Source organism: Emys orbicularis, chromosome 11 (genome assembly GCF_028017835.1).
Source record: "Emys orbicularis isolate rEmyOrb1 chromosome 11, rEmyOrb1.hap1, whole genome shotgun sequence".
NCBI lineage: Eukaryota > Metazoa > Chordata > Testudines > Emydidae > Emys > Emys orbicularis.
The window spans coordinates 16,964,831-16,979,382 of record NC_088693.1 but is presented as its reverse complement, the minus strand read 5'-3'; the positions used below and the strand labels follow the sequence as shown (position 1 = coordinate 16,979,382).

The 14,552-nt window shown below is 39.6% G+C and overlaps 1 protein-coding gene across 1 annotated transcript in view; it reads left to right on the top strand.

The window, feature by feature from the left end:
• Positions 1-14,552, top strand: part of NCKAP5 (NCK associated protein 5) — a 471,806-nt gene that overhangs the window by 372,199 nt on the left and 85,055 nt on the right. The window contains 2 exon segments of the mRNA XM_065413737.1: positions 9,337-9,441; positions 12,530-12,721. Of these exon segments, the coding sequence (XP_065269809.1) occupies positions 9,337-9,441; positions 12,530-12,721 (297 nt within the window).

Here is a 14,552-nt window from a genome sequence, read left to right as displayed (position 1 = left end):
TAGTTGATTTTATCATTGCTGCTGTATTTACACACTCCTAACTTAATGCTATTAAAATGAGAACTAATATTTTGGAGTTCTCAAGACTTGAAAACACTGATATAGTTATAAAATGAAAGCAAGGATCAGAGAGGATTACATTAAAACTTTCAGTGTAGCTTTTATTTAAAGCAGTTTATAAAAATTAATAAAACTAGGGGGATTTGGAAGAGGAATAATTTTAGGCTTATAGTAACACAGGCAACTGAAGAATACAGAGAGATTATGCTATTTATGTTTATGCATCAAATATGTGCTTAATACCTCACAATTTACACTCTAGGACATTTAGGAATTTTTACTTTCAACTTTCTCAGTACTTTGGAATCTAATTCACTGCTTTTGCCTATCTTTGAAAGGCTTGATTACAACAAAGTGTAACAAGCCTGTAGAATCTGAAGCAAACACAAAACTATTGTTTTATATTTTGTGGTGGATTTGCCTTGTTAACAAGATTTTCTGACGTAGCTGTAACTCCCTAATCTTCCATACAAATGTTTGTAATATCGCATCTTTGTACTTTTTCTTGAATGTTGTCAGTTAAGTCTCAGTAAACTCGCCTGGAGGATTTGCCAGCAAAACTGACAAGCCCCTATTAAGGGTGGGTTTGAATTTAAAGTCTGGCATCTTTTGTATCTCCAGACTTAGTTTTTAACAACTTCATCTTGACAGGAGGGGGAGAGGGGAATCAGAAATAAACAAATTAAAACTTGAACAGGGAAATACTTTTGCTAGATTAATAGAAAATCAAAATAAAATCCACTTGACTTGATGAATTCTCTGTAATAGCTGGAAGCTCTTTTTTATACTAAGAAATTATTTGGCTTACTGAACTGTATTTTACAGTTAATCCTTTAATATTTATTTTGTGTATAACTTTCCCCACTGTTAATGCTGAGCAATATTGTAAGCTTGTAATTTTGTTCCTTACATTTCAAACAGCTATTTGTAAGACCAATAAATAACAATCTCCAACTGCTTGCTTATATCACTATGAGGCATTTCATATCCTGGGGTTCACTTACTGTAGGTTAGAAAACAAAACAAAAGAGCAACTATAAGGATGAAGCTACAGGAAAATAATGATGCAACTCTGCAGATACAAACTGTAAGGCAAGCTAATTTTATTAAATCTACCAGTTAGACTATAGAGAAGAATAAAGTAATAAACCTGAATCACTGATAAGGTGGATGTTGGTATTAAATATCATGGGAGGTAAGACGACAGACATTCATTGCATTTTCAAGACAACAGATTCCATGTAATAGACCTTTACAAGTATCACCAAATATCGTCATTAGCTACTTGTCCTGTTAGAACCAATACTCAGAGCAGTAGAAGGAACAAAAGGTTGTACATTATGGAGCTAATTTTCATCAATTTTTTCTTGCATTTTGCATTCCCCTTTATGATCAGTTTTATGGTGCCTTAGAGTCATACAAGATTACAAATATTTGCATGTCCAAAAATGTGGAGTCAGAGTAAAGGTTTATTAATGGCTTTTAATGATCTAAAGGTTTATTCAGCCATACAAACACTGTAAGGTGTTATGTTAAACAGTCACAAGCAAATATTAGAATTGTTTTAAGATAGCGTAAGCTTCCTACTCTGGTTTTTACTGTACCTTGCTTAAACCTGGGCCTGCTATGCAGGTGTGAGCTGAAGAAGTTATTCACTTGAGCCCCTGGTGGATCTATTCCCTATCATATGTTCTGTCAGCTGCCCCAGGTGAGTAACTTGTCATTCTTTTTCAGCCCCATGGTTGTTCTGCACCCAAATAATGGGGCCAGGATAGGGTTTAGGTCAGCACATCTCTGGCCATGCACACTATCCACAAGCACCTCACTCTCTTTTTTTCCCTGGCAATTGATGGTGCAAGATGGGGAAATGTCAGGGATGGGGATGGACAGGGAGACTTCTGCAGCTACAGATTGACTGGTTGGCATCTGGCTCTGTCTTATGTGTTCTCAGGACTGAGGAGCTGTGTGTGTCCAAATGTTTGTTTCAAAGTACTCTATGCCATTTGAAGGGTGTCTGTAGACAATATTCACCCACCCAGCCAACATTTAAAAGCAAAGATCTAACTCCAATTATGCAGAATGCAGAAGTGCATGGTTTACTTCCAGTAAACATGGGCTGGAAACTATCCTAAATGTGGACACTTACTCAGAATGCTACAGGCACCTAACAGAGAAGATCAGGAGAAAAGTTAGTTTCCAATCCTCATGTTCATTCTCCTGAAAATGCTTTTTTTTTTTTTAACTGAACTTTTTTTTCTGCTACTGAGAGTCATGCTGTTATTTCCTCATCCTCTACTGATGGTCTCTTTGCACAGAAATTAGTGAGATATACCTTTGGACCTTTTCTGTGCAGCCTACAAGATAGGACCACATTTTATTTCCCAGAAACTGGAACTACTGGTGTAGAAAGTCGCATTACTTCAGTCTCCACTTTGGAGCAAAAGCAGATGAGGCATCTTATGAAATAGACATGTGCCATTAATACTCTTTGGGGAACTTCAACTCTTGTAGAAAGATCTCTGAAAAGTGGTAAAGAGGACAGTGGACACTGGCATTTGGAAAAGGGCCTCTACAAAGCTGGACCCTGAACAGATCCAAATCATTAAGAGGAATGGCATACGTTGGAGGTAAGGGTAGATTGTCAGGATAAATAATAAGGATGTTGTTAGAGAATTGGGAGGAAAAGAACTTTGAAAATTTGGACCAAGCAGTGCCCTTGAAATGACATTAAGTAATATCAGTAGTCAGTATGAAAAGAATTGTGAAAAAGCATATGCAAACAGAACAGCATTACTGTGGCACTGCATTTCCTGGCAATTCATAAACAGTGAGAGGAGGTGAATGCAAGTCCTTAACCCACCTGGTTAACTCGGGGGAAATGACCAGCATGGAAGTCAGTATTGCCATTATAAACTATGAAAATAGAAAATAAATAAACATTCTTGTTTATGTACTGAAAAGTTAGATTAAACAGTATTTTGCAATGGATATTAAGTTCTGTTTATAGTACAGTAATTAAGTAGTAGAAAAGCGGGACTTAATTCTCAATGTTCCATTAGATTTATAACTGCCAAGATCTGAAATAAGTAAGTATGTATAGCTAACAATTATGCATAATAATAAATTCATACATTTTTTTAGATCAAAAAGAGTAGTTCTCAGAAATTTTCCAACATTTTATAATATTATAATTAAAAACAGTGAGATCTGCAGTAAGAACCATTTCCAATAGCATCACTTTGTAAGAAAACACTTCAAAGCATCTTTGAGGTTTTCAGTGCACTTTCTTTGCTCTTTAGTTAAAGCCTACTTCCAATACATGACCAATTTTGCTGGTCTCTTTAGAAGGCAATCTTCACCATATGCCAGTGTTTGTAAACACTAATTTGTGTAAAACTGAAATCCATTAATACTTTCTGAGGCTGAAATCCATTTTACATTTTTTATTGTCAGTGTTTCCTTACACATAATTTGCCCCTTCTTTCTGAGTATTAAGCATATGAAGAATACATGCTTAATATTTTGGTTGAGTAGTATTTGGTGAGAGTTCTAAATCAAGCTAATCTTGCAAGGAACAGATATAAGATGTCCCCTGTCTCCCTGAAAACCTTTCTGTGCATTCTGTGAAATGCCCAGAAAGACAGCAGGATCCAATTCCATAATGGAGACATTATCTTTAGGAACTCCTATTAAATAAACTATATACCAAATCATAGTGTTTATTATGGGTTTTTTGGGGATGGGTTTGTCACATTATCTGGTATGGGGAAATAGAACTGTTTCACAGTGTTTTCTCTTTTTGGTTCCAAAGATCCTATGAAAAGGATAAAAACTTGCTTTAATAAAAGTTTTTATTTCTATAGGGTCTTTGGAACCAAAAAGAGAAAAACTTCTGAAAAAATTGATACAGCGTATGCTGTATTAACTTTCCTGAGTGTTCTGCATAGGGGCTGGTGAGAGGATAACATGTATTTCCCCAGCTCAGGACTGCCCCATTCCCATGCATGTATGCCTCGCTCCTCAGCAGTTCAAGGACCATAAGGGTGATGCCATGGGGGGAGGGATAGCTCAGTGGCTAGAGCAGGGGTTGGCAATCTTTCAGAAGTGGTGTGCCGAGTCTTCATTTATTCACTCTAATTTAAGGTTTCGCGTGCCGGTAATACATTTTAACGTTTTTAGAAGGTCTCTTTCTATAAGTCTATATTATATAACTAAACTATTGTATGTAAAGTAAACAAGGTTTTCAAAATGTTTAAGAAGTGTCATTTAAAATTAAATTAAAATGCTGATCTTACGCCACCAGCCTGCTCAGCTCGCTGCCAGCCTGGGGTTCTGTTCACCTAGGCTGGCAGCGGGCTGAGCAGGGCCTGCGGCCAGGACCCCAGACCTGGGGGGGGGGGGGAGGTTGGGGTTTCAGGAGTCAGGGCAGAGGGACTGGGGGAGGGTGTTCAGGGCAGAAGGCTGGGTGTGTGTTGGGATGTGGGGGATTCAGGGCACGGGCGGGGTGGTGTGGGGGTGCAGGGCAGAAGGCTGGGTGTGTGTTGGGATGTGGGGGGTTCAGGGCTGAGGGCTGGGGGTTGTGGGGGTGCAGGGCAGAAGGCTGGGTGTGGGGGGGTTTAAGGGTCAGGGCAGAGGGCTGGGGGTATGGGGGGTGCAGGGCAGAAGGCTGAGTGTGTGGGGGGGTTCAGGGCAGAGGGATGGGGCTGTGGAGGTGCAGGGCAGAAGGCTGGGTGTGTGTTGGGGGGGTTCAGGGCTGAGGGCTGAGGAGTGTGGGGGGTGCAGGGCAGAAGGCTGGGGTGCTCGGCTCGTGGGGGTGCTCTCAGCCCCCTGCCCTGAACAGCTCATGGCAGGGGGCTGGAAGGGATATGCCCTGTTCCACCCTCTACCCCCAGGCTCCGTCCCTACCTCTCTCTGCATCCTCTACGGAGCTGTGTGCACGCTGCCGCTCTTCCCCCTCCCCCTCGCTAGGGCCATCAGCTGATTGGCGCAGGGAAGGAGAGGAGGAGGGGCAGGAAAGCACCACGCTGGGGGAAGAAGCGGGGAGGCTTGGCTGCCGCAGAACCAAGCTTCTGTCTCCTGCCCCCGCAGGGGAGAGCGGTGGGCGGGGGGGCTGAGTGGGGCTGGGGGCCGGGACCGCGGCAGGGAGCTGCGTGCTACTCAAAATCAGCTCGCGTGCCATAGGTTGCCGATCCCTGGGCTAGAGCATTGGCCTGTTAAACCCAGAGTTGTGAGTTCAAGCTTTGAGGGGGGCCACTTAAGGATCTGGGGCAAAATCAGTACTTGGTCCTGCTAGTGAAGGCAGGGGGCTGGACTTGATGACCTTTCAGGGTCCCTTCCAGCTCTATGAGATAGGTATATCTCCATATATATATATATGCACCTGATTGCCTCTCCTATTTAGGCAAGGGAAGTTCATGCATGGAAGTTCTCCACATTACACAGAGTCCAAGAAGAATAATCTCCTCTTGTACTCTATTTTGTTCTGCTGCACCCAAGGGCATCAACAATATTTTAAAAATCAAATTATTTTCAGCACAGAGGTATCGTTACACAGATGCTGTAATGTAAACAAGTGTGTCATGTGAGAAGGTCCATGATCAATACAGTATAGTTTACATCATGTCACTGGAGCTTATGTAAGATGAAGTCATCAGTGGGGGGGGGGGGAGGGAGTCACATTTTGTACAATATTTTTTCATTTTGTAAATGTATTGACATTTTTAATAAGCAACATTATACTTCTTTGGTTTTTTTACTTTATCACTTAGAGAAAAGAAATGAATGTAGGGGGAAATTATTTTCCTGACATTTTTACTTTATAATTACTGTTTCATTGCTGTGTGGCTATATTTCCTTAATTATCTTAATACAAACTTTGTTCTGTTTCTTTAAACTTTGTTAATGTAGGTTGTTCTGCTGGCTATGTATCTGTTACAGCTGATTTCATAGAATCCTACAAATGTAGAACTGGAGGGGACCTCAAGAGGTCATCTAGTCCAGCCTCCTGCACTGAGGCAGGGCTGTGTATACTAGACCATCCCTGACAGGCATTTGTCTAATCTGTTTTTCAAAACCTCCAATAACAGGGATTCCACAACTCCCTTGGATGCCTACTCCGGTGCTTAACTAGCCTGATAGTTAGAAAGCTTTTCCTAATATCTAACCTATAACTCCCTTGCTGCAGATTAAGCCCATTACTTCTTGTCCTACCTTCAGTGGATATGGAGAACAATCAATCACCAGCCTATTTATAACAGTTCTTAACATGTATGAAGACTGTTACCCCCTCAGTCTTCTTTTCTCAAAACTAAACATACGCAGTTTTTTTAACCTTCCTTCACAGGTCAGGTTTTGTAAACCTTGCATCATTTTTGTTGCTCTCCTCTGACTCTCTCAATTTGTCTACATCTGTCTTAAAGTGTGGCACCCAGAACTGGAAACATACTCCAGCTGAGAAGAGTGAGACAATTACCCACTGTATCTTACATATGACATTCCTGTTAATACACTCCAGTATGATATTAGCCTTTTTCACTACTGAATCACATTGTTGACTCATATTCAATTTGTGATCCATTATAATCCCCAGATTCTTTTGTGATTTGTATGATGGTGAACGTTTCCAGTATGATAATTACTTAATTTGTCTATTTGATACAGATATGTAGTGGTATTATAGATCTTGAGAACCCACTTTCCTTTCTTTCTTCTCTATTATTTTGCTGATCTACTTTTATTATTTAAAGGCTCATAGAGTTTAAGGCCAGAAGGGTTCATTAGCTCATCTAGTCTGACCTCCTGTATATCATAGGCCATTAAATGTCACCCATTTACCCCTGTATTAAGCCCAATAATTTATAACTTTTAACAATTTACTTTTTAAAATTAATTTTAGGTTATTTGAGTGATTATTTCTTTTTCTTTCCTGATTTTATTTTCTTCTTGCTGACTCAGTATGCTGAGTGAGCTGGCATTATGTTTCACAAGAATGATATAGCGGTGTACTTAGTTTCATGTGATAGTTATTGTCATAACAAATTATATTGTTCACTTCTTTATTTACCGCCATCTGTATTGCTAACTCATGTACAATAAAATATTTATTTTCAAAATATTTTTAGGGACTGACAAACCCTGAAGCAAGTCCTCAGGATGTAAAACTCCTGAAGTCGTATTTCCAGTATGTTTTCTTGGGAAATAAACGTTAGTGTCCATTCCCCTCACACATCCCCAATTTCCCAGTCTAATGCATGACTTAAAGTACAGAAACTTGCACTAAAAATCCTCTGCAAGGAGAGACCAGGAAATTGGTCTCTTTGAAGGAAAGACATCCCTTTTCAAAGGGCCCTACCTAACAACACCTTTGCATAGCATCAAAGATTCCTGTGTCTGAACCAATTTGAATTTTCTGGTGGCTCAGCTATACAGTTGGGAGACTTTCAGTTAAAGGCTAACTTTGAGTTCATTGGAAACCTGTGAGCTTGGAAAGGTGTAATTAGTCAGTATTTAAATTTTGGGCAAACATCAGCCTGCAATTACAATAACAATATTTTAAATGGTTCACATTCAATAACTGGAGAATAGATATAACTGACATTGTGTTAAAATACATGTACACTGGGTGTAGTAAATATTTATAATGAAAAATATACTGAATGCAAAGTGTTTGTGGCATCTATTCAACATTTTGTTATAGGAAATATGATTATACAGAGTATTCATCATTCAAACAGTTTCCCATAATCTTACTGAAACAGGATAGCACCAGTTCAAACAAACACTGAATGAAACTAAATGAATATGTAACTCCTGCAAAATTACTCCCCAATTAATAATTAGTGGTTAAAAGTGTACTAAATTGCCTGGAATAGAAGTCCGTTTGCAATAGCGGATGTGAACAACAAAGGCTTTAAGAAGAGATGTCTATTTCTGGATGATTCGTTCTCCAGAGGAAGAAATTGCAGAGGTGAGTGCCTGATAAGCAGGCTGAGCGCTGCATGTGGTGCTGGGCTGAAGCCTCAGTCCCAGCTTGCAGAAGCCTGTGTAGAGCTGCTCTGCCACTGCTCCACCTGGAGATAGGTAGGATTAGCGGTTGCAAGCTATTGCTTCCCCCTCATACTAATATTTGTGAACCCACGGATAAACAGTTTCTGGGTCCACTGCCTTGCCCCACTGCACCATCTCCACATTCCCATAGGGTGTGTCCTACACAGCGTAACCTAGGGTACCAAGTTTCTTTGGCAGGTTTTCTGCAGCCTCTCCTTCACCCCTTTCCAACACCCACAGCCATGCACGACATGAACTTAGCAGTTCCAATGTCTTGATTCTTCCGTGGTTGCAGGGAGGGTGGGCAGGATCTTACCAGAGGGCCTGACCCAAAGCTCATTGAAGTCAATAGGAACCTTTTCATATATTTCAGTGGACTATGGATCAGATCCCAAGTATCTATAATCAAAAAGCTTGGCTCACATGACCAGCTGGACAGCAGATATTGCTGTTTTTTCTTTTGAAGTCATTGGTCAAGAAACAACATTCAAATAAATCATACATTTGCAATTAAAACAGGTCAGACTTATTCTATACAGAAAGCCTTGGTAATTAGTGTACAGATTAATATGGGGGAAATGGCACCAGGTTAGCAGGCCTTCCAAGCAAAACTGAAATAAAGGACTGCGTATGTAATTGAACAGCAGGTGAATATTAATGCACAAAATCCTCTGAGTCCCTTGCTCCCTGATGCAATTATTTTCTATTCATATTAATTGTTCCTAACAGATGACGTTAATGACTTTGAGTTAAAATGTGTGCAAGGCAGGGCTTCACAAGATCAATGCCGTTTAGAAATAGGGTCACTTTTATAATCATTCACTCAGGCTGTAGCAACTGATAAATAAAACAAGGTTAATGTGTTGATTGCTTTATAAATGTTAATTTCATCATTCATTTTTATACTTTTTTAATTCAAACTTGCCAGACTCTATGGATAAATATGATTGTGGTCCTATTACTTTGTCATTGTTGCATGTGAAATCATGATAAGTTGTGAAACAGTCTCAGGGAGAAAAAGTTCAGGGTTTTTTGGATGAAAAATCTTGGTGCGTCAAGTCCTGCACTCAGTAAGCAGTAAAACGGAAAACTTTCAAATTAGGACAAGTGCTCTTTTACCACAGGGTTTTATTCTCCTTTGAAATTTAACTGCACGGTTTGGAATTTTTAAAATGCTGATCTGTTGCATATTTGTCAAATGTTTATGCTTTGGTCATTCTCTTCTGCCAGAAACTGCATTCACGCATCTTAGATCTCTCGTCTGGGGATTTGCTTTCAGATGTAGAAAGGAACAGAAGTTTGATACAATCACGAACTACTGGTGTTCAGATTCATGTGAGTCTTTGTGCTGTCTTTGAGTGCCTCATTTGGAGCACTCATTTCTGTCTGTGAAGTGCGATGTCATGGGTGAGCCATTGTTGAGACAGATAACAATACTTTCCTTTCTTCTGTTCTCTGAAATTCAATATCATGTCTCAGGTTGATATAGTACACAGAAAGTGTCACTCTGTGCAAAAAAAGCATAAATCTTGACAATGTCCCCAAGATACCTTTTTGGGTATTGATTACATCTCAAAATCTCTGAGAAATGGTCAAGGAGCTTTTTATTAAAGCCCATGCGCCATATTATTCATCCTACTTTTATGATATATTATGTATGAACTTTTAAAAATTCATGGTCTCTGCAGTTTTTTTTTTTAAATCTGGGGTTAGCTTTGTGCTTATTTGGCAAAACTTTAACCAGTAGGGCTTTCATGTTTCATTGACGGAGAGAAAAGTAGCTTTAAAAACAAAAGTCACATAAAGAGAGAGAAATAAAGCGGATGAGAACAGAAAACTGAGCCTTTCTGTGCCTTTCATCTTAAAGTATAAAAGTGTCATCAGAAATGTAATCTCCTTTATAATAATACATATTTTAGTGGAAAGCCATTGTTTCAAAGGTTCACAAAGATGTTAATACAATCTGTAATTTAGCCTTCAGGTTAGATTTTTCTAAGTATGCAGTTTTCTCTCTGCAATTGTTTGATTCATTCAGTTGTCTTTCCTTTCTAACAACAATTACATGTTTAAATTATACTCATACAGAGAGCTTTTGTACTCTAATTTCATTAAAGGTGATGGTTTAGAAGTCATGATTAGGGGGAAAAAGTCAGATTATGCAATTCAAATTAATTAACCAATGTGCAAGTTAACTATATGTAATTAATGCATCATAAATATAATCTTTAAAGGTTTTTTAAACAGAATTTTTTAAAAAATTAGACAGCTCATAGAAGGAAAACCCAACCTCCTTTTAAAATTTAGAAAGTTTGGAGAACATTCTATTTAGAAAGAATTCTAGTGATGTACACTATATTTTCCATGTTTTCTTACTTGCTGTAAATATTAAGGGTATTTACATGAAAATATTTTTTGCTTAGATGTCCATCTGCTTCTTATTCTGAAATCATAGGACCTGATGTCCCTCTCCTCCTTAAGGCACAAAGGGGAAAAGAGGATGGGATGGGAAGGCTCCCAAAGCAGCAGAAGGTGGGGGGAGGGGAGTGAGGGTTCTGCAGCATGCTATGTGCTTCCCTTCCCCAGAATCTACAGCAGCCCTTCCATGCAGGCACTAGGCACTCTGGACATGTCTGGCCTGTTATATGGGGTGGAACTCAGAGTGCAGTCACCGAACATTGTATGTTTATCTAGCACCACAGCTGAAATGCCATAATAAGCAGAAATCAATGCTACTGTTGGCCTCCATGCCTTCTACCTGCAGGGGAGCATGCAGGCATAGCAGGGGGAACTAGTGACAGCAGAGGGAGTGAATGAGGCCAATGGTGAAGAGAGAGAGATGTATCAACAAAGCCAAAGGACTCTATTGCAGAAATGCAGAAGCCTGTGCTCTGTGTATTACCTGGCACTATGGAGAGTTTGAAGGCTAGTCCTTCTGCACCCCTTTCACTGCTTAGAACATGTGTCGATAACTCCCTGAGGTGAAACTCGCTGCTGCTACTGCTGACTGATTTTTCCCATCCAGGGGTTTTGTCCATAACAGGGAGCGATGATTTGCCATGTAGTTAGGTTTGTCACAGACAGAGCATTATGATGTCACTTGAAGAATGAGCAGCAGTAGCTGACGAACTCCTCAGCAATAAAAATCGTGTTCTCAGCCAAACGGCCTTTGTAGTAATAAATGGGGGGAAATCACACACACAAAAAGCAACCCAGCATGGAAGAGAGTATATGGAGAACGGTCTCTAAATTGAATATTTTCCAAAGATTTCCATGAGACATTTTATACATCCATTGAATCTATTTGACAGTTTTGCCAGCTGCTCATGTATTATATAACCTTAGATTTGTTTGTATCCTATTGGGATATAAATGTGAAAACACTCTTCTAAGCAAAACTACATCAGGCTATAAACAAGAATGGAAATCAATAAATATTGCTTAAGGCTTGGTTGTGAGGTTATTTTATAGTTTTAATGAAATTCTAAGCCAACTTTCAGAAAAAATGTAGTAGTGTTGCTCTTTGGTATTCCTGGTAATTAAAAAAGTTTCTGATTCTATATGGCATTAGAGGATCTCATCATAACAACATAACAGTGCAGGCACTTAATGTTAAAGAAAGTCTAGCATTGTTAGGCACAAGAGTACTAGTTTGAATACAAATTAATCACATCCTAGATACTCCTACAAAGGTTTAATATTTTACCTAACGTGCTATCTGCTCTTCATTACTCTCTTCCTCAAAGCTGGCATTTAGTCACAGTCAGCTGAAATTGCATTTGGAGAGGGGCGATAACTACCCAAGTACTAAAGGCAGCCATAAAGTGTCAATAAATTGCATAAGCAAGAGGCTTCAGCTGTCTGAGAGTGACACAAAGATGGATTGTCTACATCAGAGAGTTTCTTAGACAAAGCTTTGGACTAGATAGGAAACCAGAATTAGACTGTAATGGAGAGATTCCATTCTCGGTGGACATTCTGTTTGGGACACTAAATTAATTTACCTTGTCCAGTTGGTAGAGCCTCATCTGTTACATTGTGGGGCTATAATGCAGTTGTCAAGATGTACTTGTACTCTTATAACTTAGTTTGTGATATCTTACTGGAGCATGCTGCTAATATCTACAGCAGAATTTAAACAGACTCAAAATACTCTTGCAGAAAGACCAGCAGAATACTGAAGCCACAGTAAATAAATAAAAAGAATTGGAGGGATTGAGATTTTTTTCTGTTCTAATAAAGCTAAACGTTAAATTGTTTCTTTTTATTTTACATCTATTCATTAATTTTTACCAGATCCTAAAGGAATACAATGCAAGTATAAATGGCACACTTGCATTTTGCCCTATTAACTAAATCAAGCAGGTAGAAGAGAAAATGATCTGTTTTTACCCATAAGATTGTTGCATTTCTTCTTGTGTTTTAGGAATGCCAGCAGAATGTGAAATCCAGTATACCTGCCTTGAAATGCCAGAGTCAATTAAATACGACAGGGCCCAGTCGCCTATATCCCCGGAGCAGTTGCAGTAGCAGTGAACTCTCTCTATCAAGTGCTTGCAGTGAATATTCCAGTGGCTCCTCCTACACTTGGAATGATGGAAAGACGTGCAGTAAAAGGGTAAAGCAAATTGATTTGTTTCATTTATTAACCCAATTAATCTGAAACAAGATTCATAGATTCAAGGGCTGGAAGAGACCTCGAGAGGTCATCGAGTCCAGTCCCCTGCCCTCATGGCAGGACCAAATACTGTCTAGACCATCCCTGATAGACATTTATCTAACCTACTCTTAAATATCTCCAGAGATGGAGATTCCACAACCTCCCTAGGCAGTTTATTCCAGTGTTTAACCACCCTGACAGTTAGGAACTTTTTCCTAATGTCCAACCTAAACCTCCCTTGCTGCAGTTTAAGCCCATTGCTTCTTGTTCTATCCTTAGAGGCTAAGTTGAACAAGTTTTCTCCCTCCTCCTTATGACACCCTTTTAGATACCTGAAAACTGCTATCATGTCCCCTCTCGGTCTTCTCTTTTCCAAGCTAAGCAAACCCAATTCTTTCAGCCTTCCTTCATAGGTCATGTTCTCTAGACCTTTAATCATTCTTGTTGCTCTTCTCTGTACCCTCTCCAATTTCTCCACATCTTTCTTGAAATGCGGTGCCCAGAACTGGACACAATATTCCAGTTGAGGCCTAACCAGCGCAGAGTAGGAATGACTTCTCGTGTCTTGCTCACAACACACCTGTTAATGCATCCCAGAATCACGTTTGCTTTTTTTGCAACAGCATCACACTGTTGACTCATATTTAGCTTGTGGTCCACTGTAACCCCTAGATCCCTTTCTGCCGTACTCCTTCCTAGACAGTCTCTTCCCATTCTGTATGTTTGAAACTGATTGTTCCTTCCTAAGTGGAGCACTTTGCATTTGTCTTTATTAAACTTCATCCTGTTTACCTCAGACCATTTCTCCAATTTGTCCAGATCATTTTGAATTATGACCCTATCCTCCAAAACAGTTGTAATCCCACCCAGTTTGGTATCATCCGCAAACTTAATAAGCGTACTTTCTATGCCAATATCTAAGTTGTTGATGAAGATATTGAACAGAGCCGGTCCCAAAACAGACCTCTGCGGAACCCCACTTGTTATACCTTTCCAGCAGGATTGGGAACCATTAATAACTACTCTCTGAGTACGGTTATCCAGCCAGTGATGCACCCACCTTATAGTAGCCCCATCTAAGTTGTATTTGCCTAGTTTATTGATAAGAATATCATGCGAGACCGTATCAAATGCCTTACTAAAGTCTAGGTATACCACATCCACCGCTTCTTCCTTATCCATAAGACTCGTTATCCTATCAAAGAAAGCTATCAGATTGGTTTGACATGATTTGTTCTTTACAAATCCATGCTGGCTATTCCCTATCACCTTACCACCTTCCAAGTGTTTGCAGATGATTTCCTTAACCACTTGCTCCATTATCTTCCCTGGCACAGAAGTTAAACTAACTGGTCTGTAGTTTCCTGGGTTGTTTTTATTTCCCTTTTTATAGATGGGCACTATATTTGCCCTTTTCCAGTCTTCTGGAATCTCTCCTGTCTCCCATGATTTTCCAAAGATAATAGCTAGAGGCTCAGATACCTCCTCTATTAGCTCCTTGAGTATTCTAGGATGCATTTCGTCAGGCCCTGGTGACTTGCAGGCATCTAACTTTTCTAAGTGATTTTTAACTTGTTCTTTTTTTATTTTATCTTCCAAACCTAACCCCTTCCCATTAGCATTCACTATGTTAGGCATTCCTTCAGACTTCTCGGTGAAGACCGAAACAAAGAAGTCATTGAGCATCTCTGCCATTTCCAAGTTTCCTGTTACTGTTTCTCCCTCCTCACTGAGCAGTGGGCCTACCTTGTCCTTGGTTTTCCTCTTGCTTCTAATGTATTGATAAAAA